This window comes from Talpa occidentalis, unplaced genomic scaffold (assembly GCF_014898055.3).
Source record: "Talpa occidentalis isolate TD23 unplaced genomic scaffold, MPIMG_talOcc4v2.1 talOcc4.9, whole genome shotgun sequence".
Classification (NCBI taxonomy): domain Eukaryota; kingdom Metazoa; phylum Chordata; class Mammalia; order Eulipotyphla; family Talpidae; genus Talpa; species Talpa occidentalis.
The window spans coordinates 59,925,596-59,941,455 of NW_023605305.1; the positions used below are offsets into that span (position 1 = coordinate 59,925,596).

Genomic DNA, 15,860 nt, shown 5'->3' on the forward strand with positions numbered 1-15,860 from the left:
TTTCATCAATACTTAACTGTACATAGAAAGCAAAAATATATTGCTTTAATGTTCAACTTAACAAATATCTATTCAGCACCAGAAAATAAATCATAGATATACATTGTAAAATCATAGATGTATATTGTAAAAAGTTAAAAACATTTTATTGGTGACACTCTAGATGCTATTTTCTAAAAAAAAAAAAATCTGTATTTGATTTGTATGATTTCATATTTGTTCCTGTCAATTTATAAAATACATTCCTTAAAATCTGATATTAATTGGCTGTCCAGTATCAACTGACATAAACAACTGAAATTATGAAATAGTAAGCCTGATCCTTCTTTCTAGATTTTTCTGTCACTCTAATCTGAAATGATTCCTGTCTTTTGTACCCCAGGGATATTTAGTGTATAAAGCACTTTCCAGTTTATAGAAAAATTCACTTACATTATGTAATGTGTTTCACCCACCTACTCCCACCATAGTTTCATCCAATATTTACGTTAGTAAGGGACTGCTTAACTGGATTTACAGAGCAGTAAGTTATAAAAGCAAGGCTATCGAAGAGGATAGGGACATTAGTACATCTTCCTGAGAGAAATAATCTTAGCTCTTCTAACTTGCACCATGAAATGGGTCCCTGACCCTGGACCACCAAATGGAATAATCTGTGGATAGTATAAATTCTTATTCTATGCCCCAAAAGTAGGTATGACTTTTTCCTTTGCATTTTCACAAAATCCCCATGAAGTAAGCACAGGTTATACTATGTTTTTCAAATGAGGAACTGAGTTCAGAGAAGAAGGACACTATGCAATCTCCCCACAGTATCCAGGCTCTGTTTTAGCAGGTGATTGTAGATGGGTGCCTAGATAGAAATAGAGATCATTAACATTTCACCCACTACCCAATAGCCCTGCCTTACTTACCCACTCTGTTTTTTATGATTAAAACCATCGTGGCATTCAGGGAAAAGTGACTGGACAGATACTGACCAGTTACTTATCAAATGTCCTCTCTCCTTTTTCCTTACCAACATCACCCCTTTTTTATTCCAGTTGGCACTCAGCCCAGCTTTAAAAAAAAATTACATTTTCTGGACTTCTTTTTAGTTAATGGTAACTATGTGCCATGGCTCTGATCAATGATAAGGAAGCAAAAGTCCCTGAATGAGACTTTAGGAAAAGTCATTAAATGGAGAGAGAATCAGTTGGCAGGAGCCCTTTACTCTAAGTTCTTCCCTTTCTTCTTTGCCTAGAAGGCAGAGATGATATCGACAGTGAAGCATCCATCTTAAAATCATAAGGCAACAGTAAGGACTTAAGCAGTATGTTAAAGACAGCAGAGTAGAAAGAAAATATTTAAGTCCCTGACAGACTACTTTTCTTTAGGACTTTTTACAAGAAAGGCATTAAGGAAAAAAAATACATGCATTTTTTTATTATGGCACATGTATATTATCATAGAAATTAAATTCTTCAATAAAAACATAGAATTCTATTTGGCTAACCTGGTGGGGGCAATGTTTATGGGCAGATGAATGCAATCTCTACATGATACATCCATGGTTTCACCAATTTAAATATAATCTTCATCACTCTTCATAACCCTACCATAGGTAATGGTTGCACATGCAAACATATTTATTATGTTCATAGCATAAACTTTCATATTTTGATTAGCCTCTGTAATAATAGCAAGGATTAAATGAAATATGACTGGCATTTAACTGTGGCTCAACAAATACTCATTTCCTTTACAATTTATTCACTTGAATTTACATTAAAAATTTCCCCAATATTACACCCTTCATCATTTTTACTTAATAACATCTTAATAGAGAGTAGTATTGATGTAATTTATCTGCTATCCCAATAGATGACACACTTAGAGTACATCATGATTTTTTGACTACTGTTGCAAGGAACACCTTTATGCTTTGCTATGTTTTAGATTTCTCCTTTAAATAAATGTTAATTGAAGAGTAGGAACTAAATGCCAAGGTTTTTTCCTTTCCATTTTCCTTATACCCCTAAATTGTGATAGATGTAATAATAAGAAGGAAATTTGGTCTTTGTCTTTTGTTTCTGATATAAGAACTTTAAAGCTTCTAAAATGCTTGGAATTTCCCAAATGCTATTCATAACAAGCCCCTTCTATCATACCTGAGCATATGCTAAGAACGTGACTGTAGGTAGTGCCTAGATAGCTTCATGATAGAGGTTGATTGTCAGAGAAACCATCTTGTGATTAGTTAGAACTTGCTACCCACCCTCACCATCTAAGAAGGGAAAGAGGGCTAGAGATTGAGTTCAATCACGAATGGCCAATTATGTAATCAATCATACTTACAGAAAGAAACCTCCACAAAACCCCTAAACCATATAGTACAGATTGCCTTCAGGTTGGAGTACATATAAGGTGCTGGGGGTGATGTTGTGGTGGGGGACAGGGTGATGGTACACTCAGAGAAGGCATGGAAACTCTGAGCACTGTACCTAGCCCCATACCTTGGCCTCTGTATGTCTTCCATTTGCCTAGTCCTGCATTGAATCCTTAATAAATAACCGGTAGCTGTAAATAAAGCATTTCCTGAGTTCTGCGAGTCACACTTGGAAATCAGCAAACCTGAAAAAGGGTCATGGGAACACCCAAAGTATAGCTAGTTGGTCAGAAATACAATTGGCAAACTGGGATTTGTGATTGGTACCTGAAATCAGGACAGTCTTGTGGGACTAAGCCCTTGGGGTTGGGGCTAATTCCGAGCAGTGGCAGAATTGTGGGGCATGTGGTTAGTGTCTAGAGAATCCGAGAACTGGTTGATGGGTGAAGAAAAACAACTTATACATTTGTATCAGTAGTGTTGTAAGCAAAAACAGTGCATGAAAGGCATTAAGAAAAAAAAAATACATGTTTTTTTTTATTATGGCACATGTATATTATCATAGGAATTAAATTCTTCAATAAAAACACAGAATGGAAACTCTAACTTAGCATGGACTATTGTTTTTCTATTTAAAAATAAAACCCTAAAATTTCCTAACTGCTGACTTTCATATACAACTTAAGACAATGGGAGGTAGCACCAACTACAATATGGACATTTTAGTTTTCTTTGATAAAATTTGTAACAAAAGGATTATCCGATAGGAAGAATATCACTGGCTTTTTCAAAGCATATCTTTTTTAGGAAGTTGGTATAAATTTATTTCAGTTGTGTTAATTCAAACCTAAAGAGAAATATCTTTAGAATAACTTATCTAAGTAGTGTAATTGCTTTTGGAAATATAGCCATCGGAGAGGATAACTATATAAACTAAAGTAGTCACCTTACATTGATGAATGCAACCTTTTAACCCAAATTAAAATTTAACTGAGAAGGTAAAATACTTTTACTACACTCTTAATATGGAAATTTGGCAAACATGTGAAATTTAACAAAGGGTTTCTAACCTCAGATTTTATAAGTTTTACTGTGCTTAAACATGGTCAATAGCTCAGAATCAGAAATTTTAAAACAACTGAGCTTTTGCCTCTTACTCAGGGTTTTATAAGCAATTTTTCCCTAAAGGAACTAACCATCCAATAGAAACATTTTTTTAAAAAAAAATTTCAGACCTTGTAACAAATGCCCAAAGTTATCATTCTTTATAGATTTTAAAGCAAAGAAGGTGTGCTCCACAAACAAAGAAAAGGATATTAATAATAAGAGAATCATGATATCCAATCTCTTTGTGAATAAAACTGTCAAATTCATTCATACATAATTCATACAAAAATTGTAAGTCTCCAAATAGGTAAGATGACCTTTCTTTTTGAATGTATCTTATCTAACATTTTTACATATAAAGTGACTCTAGTAGACTGAGCCCCTTAAAAAGATGTGAGCAGGGAAAGTTCTAGTTATAACTAGCGCATTTGAGGGTTGTTTTTTTTTTTTTTTTTTCCTTTTTAAATACAGATTCCATGCAGCAATTTTGGTAACACACCACAAGGAATATGAACATTTGGAACTGAAAAGAAATGGGCACTAGTGTTTTCCAAACTAGCAGAGTTACTTCTACAGATAGTACCTTATGATTTTGAAGTTGCAAAGCAACTAGGTCACAGCACTATCTGTAAAGAATTCAGTATTCCCTTAAAGTTTAGAATGACACAGACATGGTGCTGAGGGAAAGAAGAAACAAAAAAGTACCTACTATATGATTCCATTTATATGAATTCTAGAGCAGGAAAAGTAATTTACAGGGTTAGAAGTCACAGTAGTTGCCTGGAGCAAGACCACACACAGAGGTATGGGTGAACTTTCTGGGGTGGTAGAAACATTCAAGATCTTGATTGGAATGTTGGCAACATGAATTTATACATATTTATCAAATTAAACAAAGTATCCCTTAAAATTTAGGCATCTTAATAATAAATAATAGGATTAAAAAAATGAAAAGAGTAAAGTTGCTTCCTTAGGTCAACTTTACGTCTCTTTCAGCTTTCTGTATATCCTGGACTAGTCATCTAATTAGTGTAATATTCCTGTGCATCTCCCACCCTAATTTTTCACATTTGTCTTTATCTGCAGAGTGGACCAAGCTGCAATAGCACTTGTAAAACCTAGAAAGTGTCACCTACGTGATGCCACAAACTCTCTGGAAACCTTCCCTTTCCCTTCCACTCACATATTCTAGAGCAGTTCTCTACCAATTGCACGTGTTTGTTTGCTCCCATACACTCAACCTCCTACAAATGTTCTGAATTTACAACTAATTTTTGGCAGTTGGACTCAAAGGCAAATGGATTAGATATCTAGTATTTATTTGGAAGGCACTAAATGCCAAACATTGTATTGGGGGCTTAAAATATAAAATTAACTCATTTAATTCTTTCCCCATTTAAAGTCCTTTCTCTAATCCTTTTTCCGTGACACCCTAGCTCCTATTTTATCTCCTACTATTCATAACAAAATATCCAATATCTAACAGTATTTCTTTTTATTTGCATCCTATTCTATCTACAACATGATTTTTTTTTAATACATTCTTTTATCTCAAGTTCATCATCTTTCCAGGCTTTGGCCTCTGACACTTTCCTTGTTTTACTTACTGTAAGTTGATCCTACCTTATTACTTAAAAAAGATCTACAACCTCCTTAAGAATTTTAATAAAGGGCCTCCCCGGTGGCGCAGTGGTTGAGCGCTGGGTTGCGAAGCTGCCCGCAGCCTCTGCAGCGCTGGTTCGATCCCTGGCTGCTCCACGGCCACCAGAGGAGGGTCCCGCATGGCGCGCAGACCTCTCCTGCCGCCTGCTGCTCCCCTCAGCAGTGTACTTCAGTCCTTCTGCCTGCTCTGCTCCCCGCTCTGGCTCTGGTGGATTCTCTCACCCTCCCACGCTTCTGACTGTACCCAGTGCTTGTATAAATAAATAAATAAAATAAAATAAATCTTTTTTTAAAAAAAAAATTTTAATAAACTCAGCAACAATGAATGACCATAGGCATTATGACAGTTTATCACTGTCAACCAGCATCATTGCCAGCCTTTCATTAAACATTTACCATGTTCAGGGCATTAGGGAAGTCCTTTATATTCACTCACTTAAAACTACAGAAAAACTTACTTTATAAGCGAGGAAACAGGAATACAAGGAAAGCCCTATCAAGGTCATGTAGCTGTTAATAAAGAGGGAAGATGTGAACAGCATGCACCATGTATCTGTCCTGTAGATCTGCTATAATCTGAGCATCCCTATGTCTCCCAGGATGAACACCCACATGTCTTCAGGCAGCAGGTAGTGATAGAGATGGATCAGAAAAAGACTAACACCAGGGTAATTCTGAAGTCATCTCAGGTGACCTTATGAAGAGCGTGTACTCAGAACAAGATCACTTGGGTTCTTTCCAGAGTTACCTTACCCTGCCTGCACACAGTCCCCTTCCTAAAGAACTCCACTTTCAAGGTGTGTCTGACCTCTTAATACTAGTCCTGCCTCCAAAGATGAGAAGTTGGCTTGATGAAAAAGCACAATGCACACTAAATAATGCAATTGGGTCCAATACAAAAATTAATGCAAAGAAGAAACTCTAAAATACCACTTAGCACCACTTGACATCCCAATGATCTGAAAGACTGTCTTCCAAGGGAATCTGTGCATTACTCAGGAAGGGTCCAGAGAGCCAATAAATACCCACCTATGAACCTAACTCCACAGAGCATACTCTGAAAGACTAAACACGGGGTATGATTTACAGGAACTCTTGTACAACTTGAGATTTAAATGATAGCAAGCCAAAAAAACCACTCAAATGCAAGTGTGATCTCCTAAGACAAGGATTAGGTTGGAGTCCTTAAATGTCCATGCTGGATGAGAAATTAGCTTGTTAGAGTATTCATATTTGGAGAAAAAGCTTATGGGATGGCTTTTTCTCTGAAGATGGAAGAAAAGTAATTTGACCACATGAAAAGTCATAAAACATGTTTCAAACTCTTCTAGTCCTTCTACTTCCAGACATCTCTCCTAAAGAAACAATGTACTGCTTGCTCAACACTGCTTTCCTCTGGGAGCTGGTTAGATGGCTCACACCAGGACCAAGCCTGTCAGTACCTCTCTCTGTGCACTGCTCCAGCTCTGCTGAGTGAAAAGCCAACAGGCTCCTTCAAGTAGCTGAACCTATCTGTCTTTCTTTCCACTCTGAGATGAAGAGGTACACAGAACAACTTTTTATGAAGTTTCTATTTAAAACTCTAGGAAAGGTCACAGGTTGCTGGACAAAGTGATAACATGTAAGTCTAAGACACTTCATATATCAACACAGAATCATCTTGTACTATGGTTTTAATAGTAATTTAAAAAAAAACAAACATTAAGGAAAATTAATTCCACCTGTCTCTCTCTCCCATTCCGTTGTTCACTTCTACTTTCCTACACTCACAGTGCTCTACACCTCTAGTTTTTCTTTCAGATGTACTGCCATTCCCATACCCTTCCCCGAAGGCCTGCCCAGCCAAACTTCCCAGCATGCTCAGTGGAATCTTGAATTGTAAACTCTCCACCCTATGCCCTAACCTCTTCACTCACTATTCCTTCCACTGCCTCTGTTCTCTCAAGAGTTTCTGGTTCTCTGTCATGGATACCCCACTCAGGTATGATGTCATGGATACCACGCTCAGGGAGATGCTCATTGCCCCACTCTCTGGGAAGTGGGAAGGGCACCAGCATTTTTCTAAACTCCCTTTCACCATTAAGTCATTACTCTCCTACCTTTTCTTCAAAAGCGAATTTTCACTTAGACACCTCTCCTTTAATGCCCACCCTTTTTTGGCCTTCCATTACTCCTAATCAGTAACCTTTCTCCTAAATAGGCCCCACCCCCCAAAAAAAAATCAAGGTTATTGGGCAAGCACCCCTTGGGATTTCAGGCTCCAAGGTACAAAGAGCATCTACATTTGGACTTTGCTTTCAATGCTGCTACCTGTTTCTAGGAGAAGGACTTTCTCCTACTAACCTACCAAAGTTAATCTTTCCTTTGTACAGTGTCCTCTTCTCCTCCATCCTTCCATTCTTTCCAGGTACTATATTTAATCACTCTCTTTCTAACATCTACATATTCCTTTCCAGAAAGATACACAAACACACACACACACACATACACACACACACACACACACACACAGAGCTCCCCCTTGTCACAATCCAACAATACCATAAAACACCCTCCAGTTGTCTAGGTAATATGCATTCTATCGGCTTCTTTTCATGACCAGGATTCTCTAAAAATCAGTGCATTCTTACTGCGGCTGTTTCTGACCTTCTGCTTAGTTCTCAGTCTACCGCTACTCCCTGATTTCCCACATGAATGAAACTGTTGTGTGTTTTCCAAGAGCAACCACATGAATCCCATGAAAACTTTTCCACCTTATCTACCTGAAGACTCTGCAGCAGTAATAACACTTCTGTTGAAATGCTCTCTTCCCTTGATTTCTAAGCAAGCTTCTAGTTTATCGGTTTTCTTCTATTCTTTGTTCACTCCACTTCACTATTTTCATCTTCCTTTCATCCCTTTAATATTGTTGCTTTGAAGAATTCCAGTTTGTTCTTATTTGAACTTTATCTGGATGACTATTCAAGTCCAGGAGTTTATCTACACAGTTATCCATGTTAGGAGACACCTTAACATTAATCCCCAGAATCAAGTCTCTAATTGCGTTCACTCTGTTTTGTTATGGATATGCTGACCCTCAACTTGTCCTAAGCTGAACTCATCATTTTCCCTTCCAATCTGTTCATGTTCCTATAATCAATGAATTAATGGTCTCATTATCCACCTACTTTCTAGGAACAAGAGTCATTCTCAGCTACTCCCTCTCACTCCCAAGATGTTATCAGTCACCAAGTACTTCTTACTTGAATTAAAGTAAACTCTTAATTAACATCCCATTCTTCATACAAATACCCCATGTAATCCATTTGCATATGACTACAAATATAAAATTGTATATATTTCAATTGTTTGAAATTTTCATAGTAACTATCTAATAAGGTGGGATTTATTTATATCGTACGAATCCATTTGCATATGACTACAAATATAAAATTGTATATATTTCAATTGTTTGAAATTTTCATAGTAACTATCTAATAAGGTGGGATTTATTTATAATGTTTTTCTATATTTTCCAAATGTTCTGCCATAATTATTCCTTTTATTTTTATAGAAGTAAAAAGAAAGTGTTTTTATAATGTGATAACAAAGAGAAATGATAGCATACCATGCATCAGCGGCATATCTAGAAGATAACATTCCTGTGTATGCTGAAGTCCTGGAAACCTGAGTTCTGGGAAGCTGGTATAAAGGCAAGTCCTCTTGCTCCCTTCTTTGAGCCACAGCAGGAAGTTCAACAAGCAGGTTGGAACCTTGGATATCATTTGGAGACAGCATGCCTAAAGAGTAAAACCAGCTGATAGTGAATGCCAGATGTTTTCATTCATCACTCCTCCTTCACAAATAGTTATGCACATCTACTATGAGCAGGTCCTATCCAAGCAGAAGACTTACTTATATTAAACTACAGTATATTATAAAGAAGAATATATTATAATTTAGCTATAATAAATAATAACTATAATTAGTTAAAGTACAATAAACTAAAGTAAACTATTTAGTCTCAGATGATGATCATTATGTGAAAATGAAGCCAGGAAGGAAGCTAGGGCTCGCTTAGGAGAGAGTTACAATTTTAAGTGTGGACTCATTGAAAAGATGTTATTTTAGAAAGATGAATATCTTATCAAAAGTATCCCTCTATGATAATATTCTAATCTCACAACAAATTTTCATTTATCAAACTAAGTTGTCCCACTACAGGCACTTTGACATTTCACTGATTCAAAATAACAATTCCAAATAACAAAAAACTAAATGAACACACTTTGTTTACTGTGATCAAGTTGGTTACACTGTTGTATCTTTGGCCTTATAAGTTTAAACTTCTCCAAAGTATGGAACTTCCAACCCTAGCCCCAGACCTCATGGGAGGGCAGAGGGGCTGGATTAGGTTTAACTGCCAATGGCAATAATTTAATCAATTGTGCCTATGTAAAGGATGGGGTTTGGAGGGCTTGCAGTTGGTGGACATATAGAGATATGGGAGAAAGATAGAACTGGGGAGGGCAAGGGACCTTGACCTATGCTTCTCTTCCATCTGCTTGTTCCTGAGTTATATCTTTTTAGAATAAACCTGTGATCTAGTAATAAATAAATAAATAAATAAATAAATAAATAAAGTAAACTTCTCCAAAGTATACTTTCACATGCTGCCACCATCAGTGCCTCAATAATCGTCTACCATGTTCCACTGGGCCCCCTCCTACCTTCACCCTCACCATCCATCTTCCTCTTCTATTTGTCTCAGCTTTGTACTCAGATGTTAAGAGTTTATTATTGGTTTGGTACATTTTTAAAGGGACTATGTTTATAAATTTCTGATTTTTTTTTCACATTTGTTATCTCAGTTAATTCTCACATCAAACTGTGTGTTAATGAGAAAAGAAACTAGCAACTGTATTGCAGAGATGGAGAAACTCAGGTTAGTGAGTTATGCCAACTGGAACACACAAACGTACTGGACATGCCATCCGTGTCATTTTGCCATTCACTAAAACAAAGAATAACGAGGCAGAGCTGTGTACAGAATGGTGTGTACATGGCCAGAGACCAGCACCTATGCTGGACTAAATGCATTAATCACTCTTAGGCTACCACCCAGTATCCATTATATCCAATCCATTATATGTTCCATGCTAATCTTTGACATATTATACAAACAGAATGAATTATGCATCAAAAGCCTTTTTGAAATCCATAAATTTATGGTATACTTTGGAGAAACGGCTTATCAGGAAATTAGAAATGGTATCTAAGAGAAATAGATGTTCTAAAATTTTTTCTGTGAGCATCACTTAAACTCTTTCATTTCTTCATATTGAACAAATTATCTCATAAACTCACTGCTACTTCTGCTTTTCATCTTGTCTAGAAATTTTAGAATCAGGTTCACATCAATTGGCAATGCAACAAAATCTGAAGATGGGGTGAGGTAAGGGAAGTCTCACTTGCCTTTCTCCTATTTCTACACAGCCTTCACTCCTATTCACCAGGGCCTGTGTTCCTGCAGGCAGTCAAATCCATGTTGCCATCCCTCTGTCCCCGCTTTGCCTGTGTCTGTCTCCCTCACACTGAGGAGGAAGAAGACGTGGACCAAATTGCTGGCAGAAATGCCTAAAACCAGAGTTTTAAGAATAGAGAACTGACTCTTTTAGAGTGAGTTCCCACCTAACTATACTGGTAAATGCAACCTGTAAATTATAGCACTGGGTTTCACAGGTTGCTGCAGTTTGTTTAAAACTTTTTGTTCCATGCTTTACTCAAAGGGTGCTCGCTTGCTCTACTGCCCTCCTTCTCCATGAACTCCTATTTGTGGGGTTGCTTAGGCACATACTTCTCATCTCTTACATGGCTTGACACAGTTAACACTTTACAGAGCTCTTTATCGAGTGTACCCAGTAGACCATAAAGCAAATCAAGTCCTCCAGGGTCTGTGCACTTGTTGGGTTACAGCCATTACAGAGCACAAAGCTTAGAAAAACAGAGACATCAAAAAACAATGTTCCCAATAAATGGAAGTTAATGCTTCCATGAAAAAGTGGGGGTATTTTTAAAAGGTTTATAGTTAGTGAGGTGTATACATAGAATGGTGAGCAAAATGAAAACAAGAAGAATCCAAGTAGAGTGGAGACTGGGTGATTGTACCACTCGGCCACTGAAAACACAAAAGAAGTCAGGAGATGAGAGGCTGGATAAACACATGTGAACAGCATATCACTTTCTCATTCAACCCACTTTTCCTGAGCATGCACCATGATAACAGAGGAAGATACAAGCTGTTCCCTCCAGAGGCTTCATTAACAGTAAAAGTCTGTGCACCGGACTCTTAAGTACAAGAACAGAAATTCACCCAGGGCTCACTGGGGGCAGATTACAGGCAGGAGAAGTGAAAGGTTGGGATACAGAACTACTTTCTGTCTGACATCCTATGAAATCTTATGTGGCTAGATGCATTGCTGATTTGGAATTTATCTTGTCTATGTGACATGCTTAGTTATGCTAATTTACAGGTTTAGTTTCATAGCCTATGAAGAGTATCCTCTTTGAGTATACATAATTTTGAATTAATTATAAGGTCAATGATAGTCTTTCATACAGAAGTTCTCAAAAATAATTTTAAAATTTATTGTTCATAGATAAATCTAAATTGTCTGTTACTAATAAAATGTTCAAAGAGCAACCAATTTCAAAGAGGTCTTAGAGAACACTGTGCCTAAATTCTTCATTTTATAGGTGGAAAGAGAGAGGCAAGGAGAAGTTTGAAGACCTGCCTGGCTGCACAGCAGGTTAACTGCTTAGTATAGGGGAACCTGAGGCAGAGACAATCCACTGTTTGCTGGATAGGGATCTCAGGAGCAAAATGAAATTTTCAGTAGAATTAACTCATTATGCATATTGCTGAAATCTGTATTGACTATATGTTAGGACTTTCTCAGTCCATCCATGATTAGTCCTAATCTAAATATTCATGTCTGCCACCGGGCATTCTGGAGGCTTTCAAATGTTATTCCCGAAAGCATGTGGCTATGAATGCTTGTCTAGTGAGGCTAGGTCTAAGATACACAAATTCAGCTTAATTCTCAAAGGTATAAGCTCTAAAAATAAACTCCCAGTGCACTGCAAAATACTGTGGGCTAAATGGTGGCCCTCCAAAAGACATATCCATCTTACAGAAACTATGAAATTTGGAAAAATTATCTTTGCAGAGGGAATTAAGTATCTCGAGAGGAGATCATCCTGGATTACCTGAGTGGGCCTACGTCCAACAATAGGTGTCCAAATGGCACACAGAAGAAAAGACAGGAGGGAGCGCAGAAGGCCATGTGAAGAGGGAGGCACAGATCAGAGAAATGAGCCATAAGCCAGAGAACGCTGGAGCACCAGAAGCTGCAAGAGGCAAACAATAGATTCTGCCCTAAAACCTTCGGAGGTAGCATAGCACCTGCTTTACCACTTCTGGCCTTCAGTACAGTGAGATAATTAACTGCTGTTATTTGAAGCCACCCAGACTGTGGTGATTTGTTACAGCAGTCCTTGGAGGCTCATACAGGCAGCAGAAGGCAGAGGAAGTACCTTTGGAGTCACATAGAGTATCACTTTTCCTATCTTCTTCTCAACTGCAGGGCCCCTCCCCACCAATACCCACCCCATATTTCTAGTTTAGTCTGTTCCTTTCAGTCTTGACCATATAAAGGTCTCAACCAGGGGCAACTGGCCCCTGGTGCTAGATGGTCATATTTGGAGACATTTTGATGTTCATCATGACTGTGGGTGAGAGTGCTAAAGATATTTAGGGTTAGAGAGTAAGGAAGCTGCTAAGTGTCCTATAATGCACAGGTTTATCCTCTATAACAGAAAGTCGTGTGGTCCAAAATTGTGCTGACATGGCTATAATATAATCAATGGTACCTACACAGATATGGTCCATAAATGTACTTATTTATTCACTTGTGCCATAAGTCTTCTCCAATTATTACATCAGAGAACTACAGAAATTTAGTGTGCTTAAAACAAAACCAGTATAATGAGAGATTTTGGATTAAAAAGCTCCATTTTTCTCCTAGTCACAATTGGTTAGACATGAAGAAAAACTGGATGGACAACTTGAATCTTAGATTTTTTTTTTTAAGATTTATTTATTTATACAAGAGCCGGGTACAGGCCAGATGCATGGGAGGGTGAGAGGATTCACCAGAGACAGAGTGGGGAACAGAACAGGCAGAAGAACCAAAGTACACTGCTGAGGGGAGCACCGGGCGAGACAAGAGCGGTCACATGGGATTCCCGACATGTGGGATTCTCACAGGCCGGCTGGGATTGAACCCGAGCTGCAGAGGCTGTGGACAGCTTCACAGTACAGCGCTCAACCGCCTGTGCCACAAGGAAGGCCTGAATCTTAGATATTGAAAATTAACTATTTCATGATGTTCTGACCCACTGGAAATTGACAATTGCTGTCATCTCATAGATGCCTTCATTTTTTACCATTATGGGTTCCCTTCTTTCAATTTTACTCAAGAATCCTGAATTCATACAAAGCTGTCACATAGCTTCTATAGTGTGCTTTCTCTCATCTCTCAGCCCCTTACAACATATTATTATACAATACGACAATTGCCCATAAAGACTTTGTCCTAAAAGTAGAGTCGTAACAGGTGAAGGACAGCATAAATCCTGAATAATGGCTCTATAAATCCCAATGCTATGGAAGACTTTAACAATCTCACCTAAAGATGTTAATATTACAATGACATTTGATATTCCAGTGTTGTATGACAAAAAAATTTTTTTTAAAGTTTTCAAAAATATATAAGAATCAATATTGGAAGGAGGCAAAGAGAGGCACTATACATTTAGAATTCTTTAATGGAAACTAAGTTATTAATGCACCAAAATTGACCATAATATATGGCTATAAAAATGTTTCATAAATGTTTAAAATATGCCTCTCTTTATTAATATTTAACAACACATTCAATGAGCTAACAGTATCACTTAATAGCATCAGAGATTTTAATATATATTAGTAGAGACATTTCAGATTCAGCATAAGGTACTAGTTTTAATCCATACTGCTAATAAAAAGAAAAATAAAACAGAGAAAATGCAACCCTCTCAGAAAACAGAATCTGAAAGTTCTAGGTTGAAATATGAGCCAGGTTTATCCTTCCAGATAGTCTGAAGCAGATAAATTAATAAGCAAATTTAAATTCAAAACATCATAATGAAAATGTGACAGTAAAATTCATCATATACAAAAATAAAACTGAAAGATTGCAAAATAATGTAATTTGTGTTTATGAGAAACAAAACCCACAAACCTAAATCCAGACTGCTTTTTGTTAATGAATCAAGATTTTCCAGATCATCAAATCTGCCTTGTTGACTGTTTCCTTCAGTTGAGGATATGGAAGGTAGGGAATCGATGCCAAAATTTTCTTTCATCTTGAGAGGAAGAAAAACAGAAATGCATTAGTACTTCATGATAAAATGTGGAATGCTATAATGTTGTTCAAACCAGATAATAATGATAGTGGAAAACTGGCTCTGCAAACAGGTCTTCTCAAATGACAGTTTATACTATGGTAAGCAGTAACAAATGCTGGTAACTTAATATCTGCAGTACACGCTAGTCAAACCTGTCTCTTTTTTCCCCTCAACTAGTAAAACAGGTTTTTATGTTTCATAAACATTAACAAGTAGATTTAAATAAACATTCACCAAGGTAGAAGAATAAAAGACCTATCAAGTCAAGCAAAACCAATGGTTAATACATACAACCTCCTGCATCCTGTTAGGATCAAATCTTAAATAGGTTCATTACTGATCTCAAAACACCTTGTGAATTTTCATGGCTCTAAGCCTTGCACAGCCCTCCCCAGCACTTATAACTGCCTGGTGAATACCCAGTTACCCACACCTAAAACCTTCAAATAAGCACAACTGGTAACTTTCTGTACTTTCCTCTTGTCCTCCTTTTATACACATATCTTTTATGGTTTTCCAAAGTCACCATCTTCCAGAACACACAATTTTCCCTGAAGTATTTTATTCTGATATTTACAAAAAATTTACAAACATAAACTTAAATAATGAAATTATAGTCACCATAGGGATATACCTTAACTTACTTATTTGTTGGACATTTAGGCTGTTCAAAACAAAAATGTAAATTCTATCTTTTACAATACCTATGATTTTTCAACAAAGTACATTGGTCAGAATTCAATGTTAAGAAAAGGACCTTTCATAAATTGCTGTGCCAAATACTGTTAGCTTTTTACAGATTGTAACTATAGCATAGTATAAAAATATATCAGATACCTAATGGAACTTACAGAACATAGGATTCAATTCAAACACTAAATAAGGCAAAGAAAGGAGATGCAACTATTTAGTTTTCTAGAATAAGAAAGCAGTAACTTTTAAGAAAAGGGAGTAAAAAGGAAATGGGAGACAGTGAGTACTTAAAAAAAAGAAATTTTACAATAATATTTGCACCATTTCACTTTTTTTTTTTAATAAAGGGCACTGGCAATTATTTAACTAAGGAATAAAAGAACTGATACCTGAATCTGATATTTCAATATAGTTAGTACAAGAGATTAGATCTTTTAAAAAATGAATTCAGTTTTTTTTTCTAAATAAAGAAAATGAGAACATACAATAATTCTCAGGTAAATAATATCAGGCACAAAGAACCAGAGCTTTAAAAAAATGT

General features: G+C 36.8%; 1 protein-coding gene across 1 annotated transcript in view; it reads right to left on the reverse strand.

Annotated features, from left to right (window-relative positions):
• The window catches only part of PATJ (PATJ crumbs cell polarity complex component), a 274,406-nt gene that overhangs the window by 164,408 nt on the left and 94,138 nt on the right, over positions 1–15,860 (reverse strand). The window contains exons 21-22 of the mRNA XM_037500637.2: positions 14,461–14,584; positions 8,745–8,916 (exon numbers count right to left, since the gene is read on the reverse strand). Of these exons, the coding sequence (XP_037356534.1) occupies positions 8,745–8,916; positions 14,461–14,584 (296 nt within the window). The remainder of the gene's footprint in view (positions 1–8,744; positions 8,917–14,460; positions 14,585–15,860) is intronic.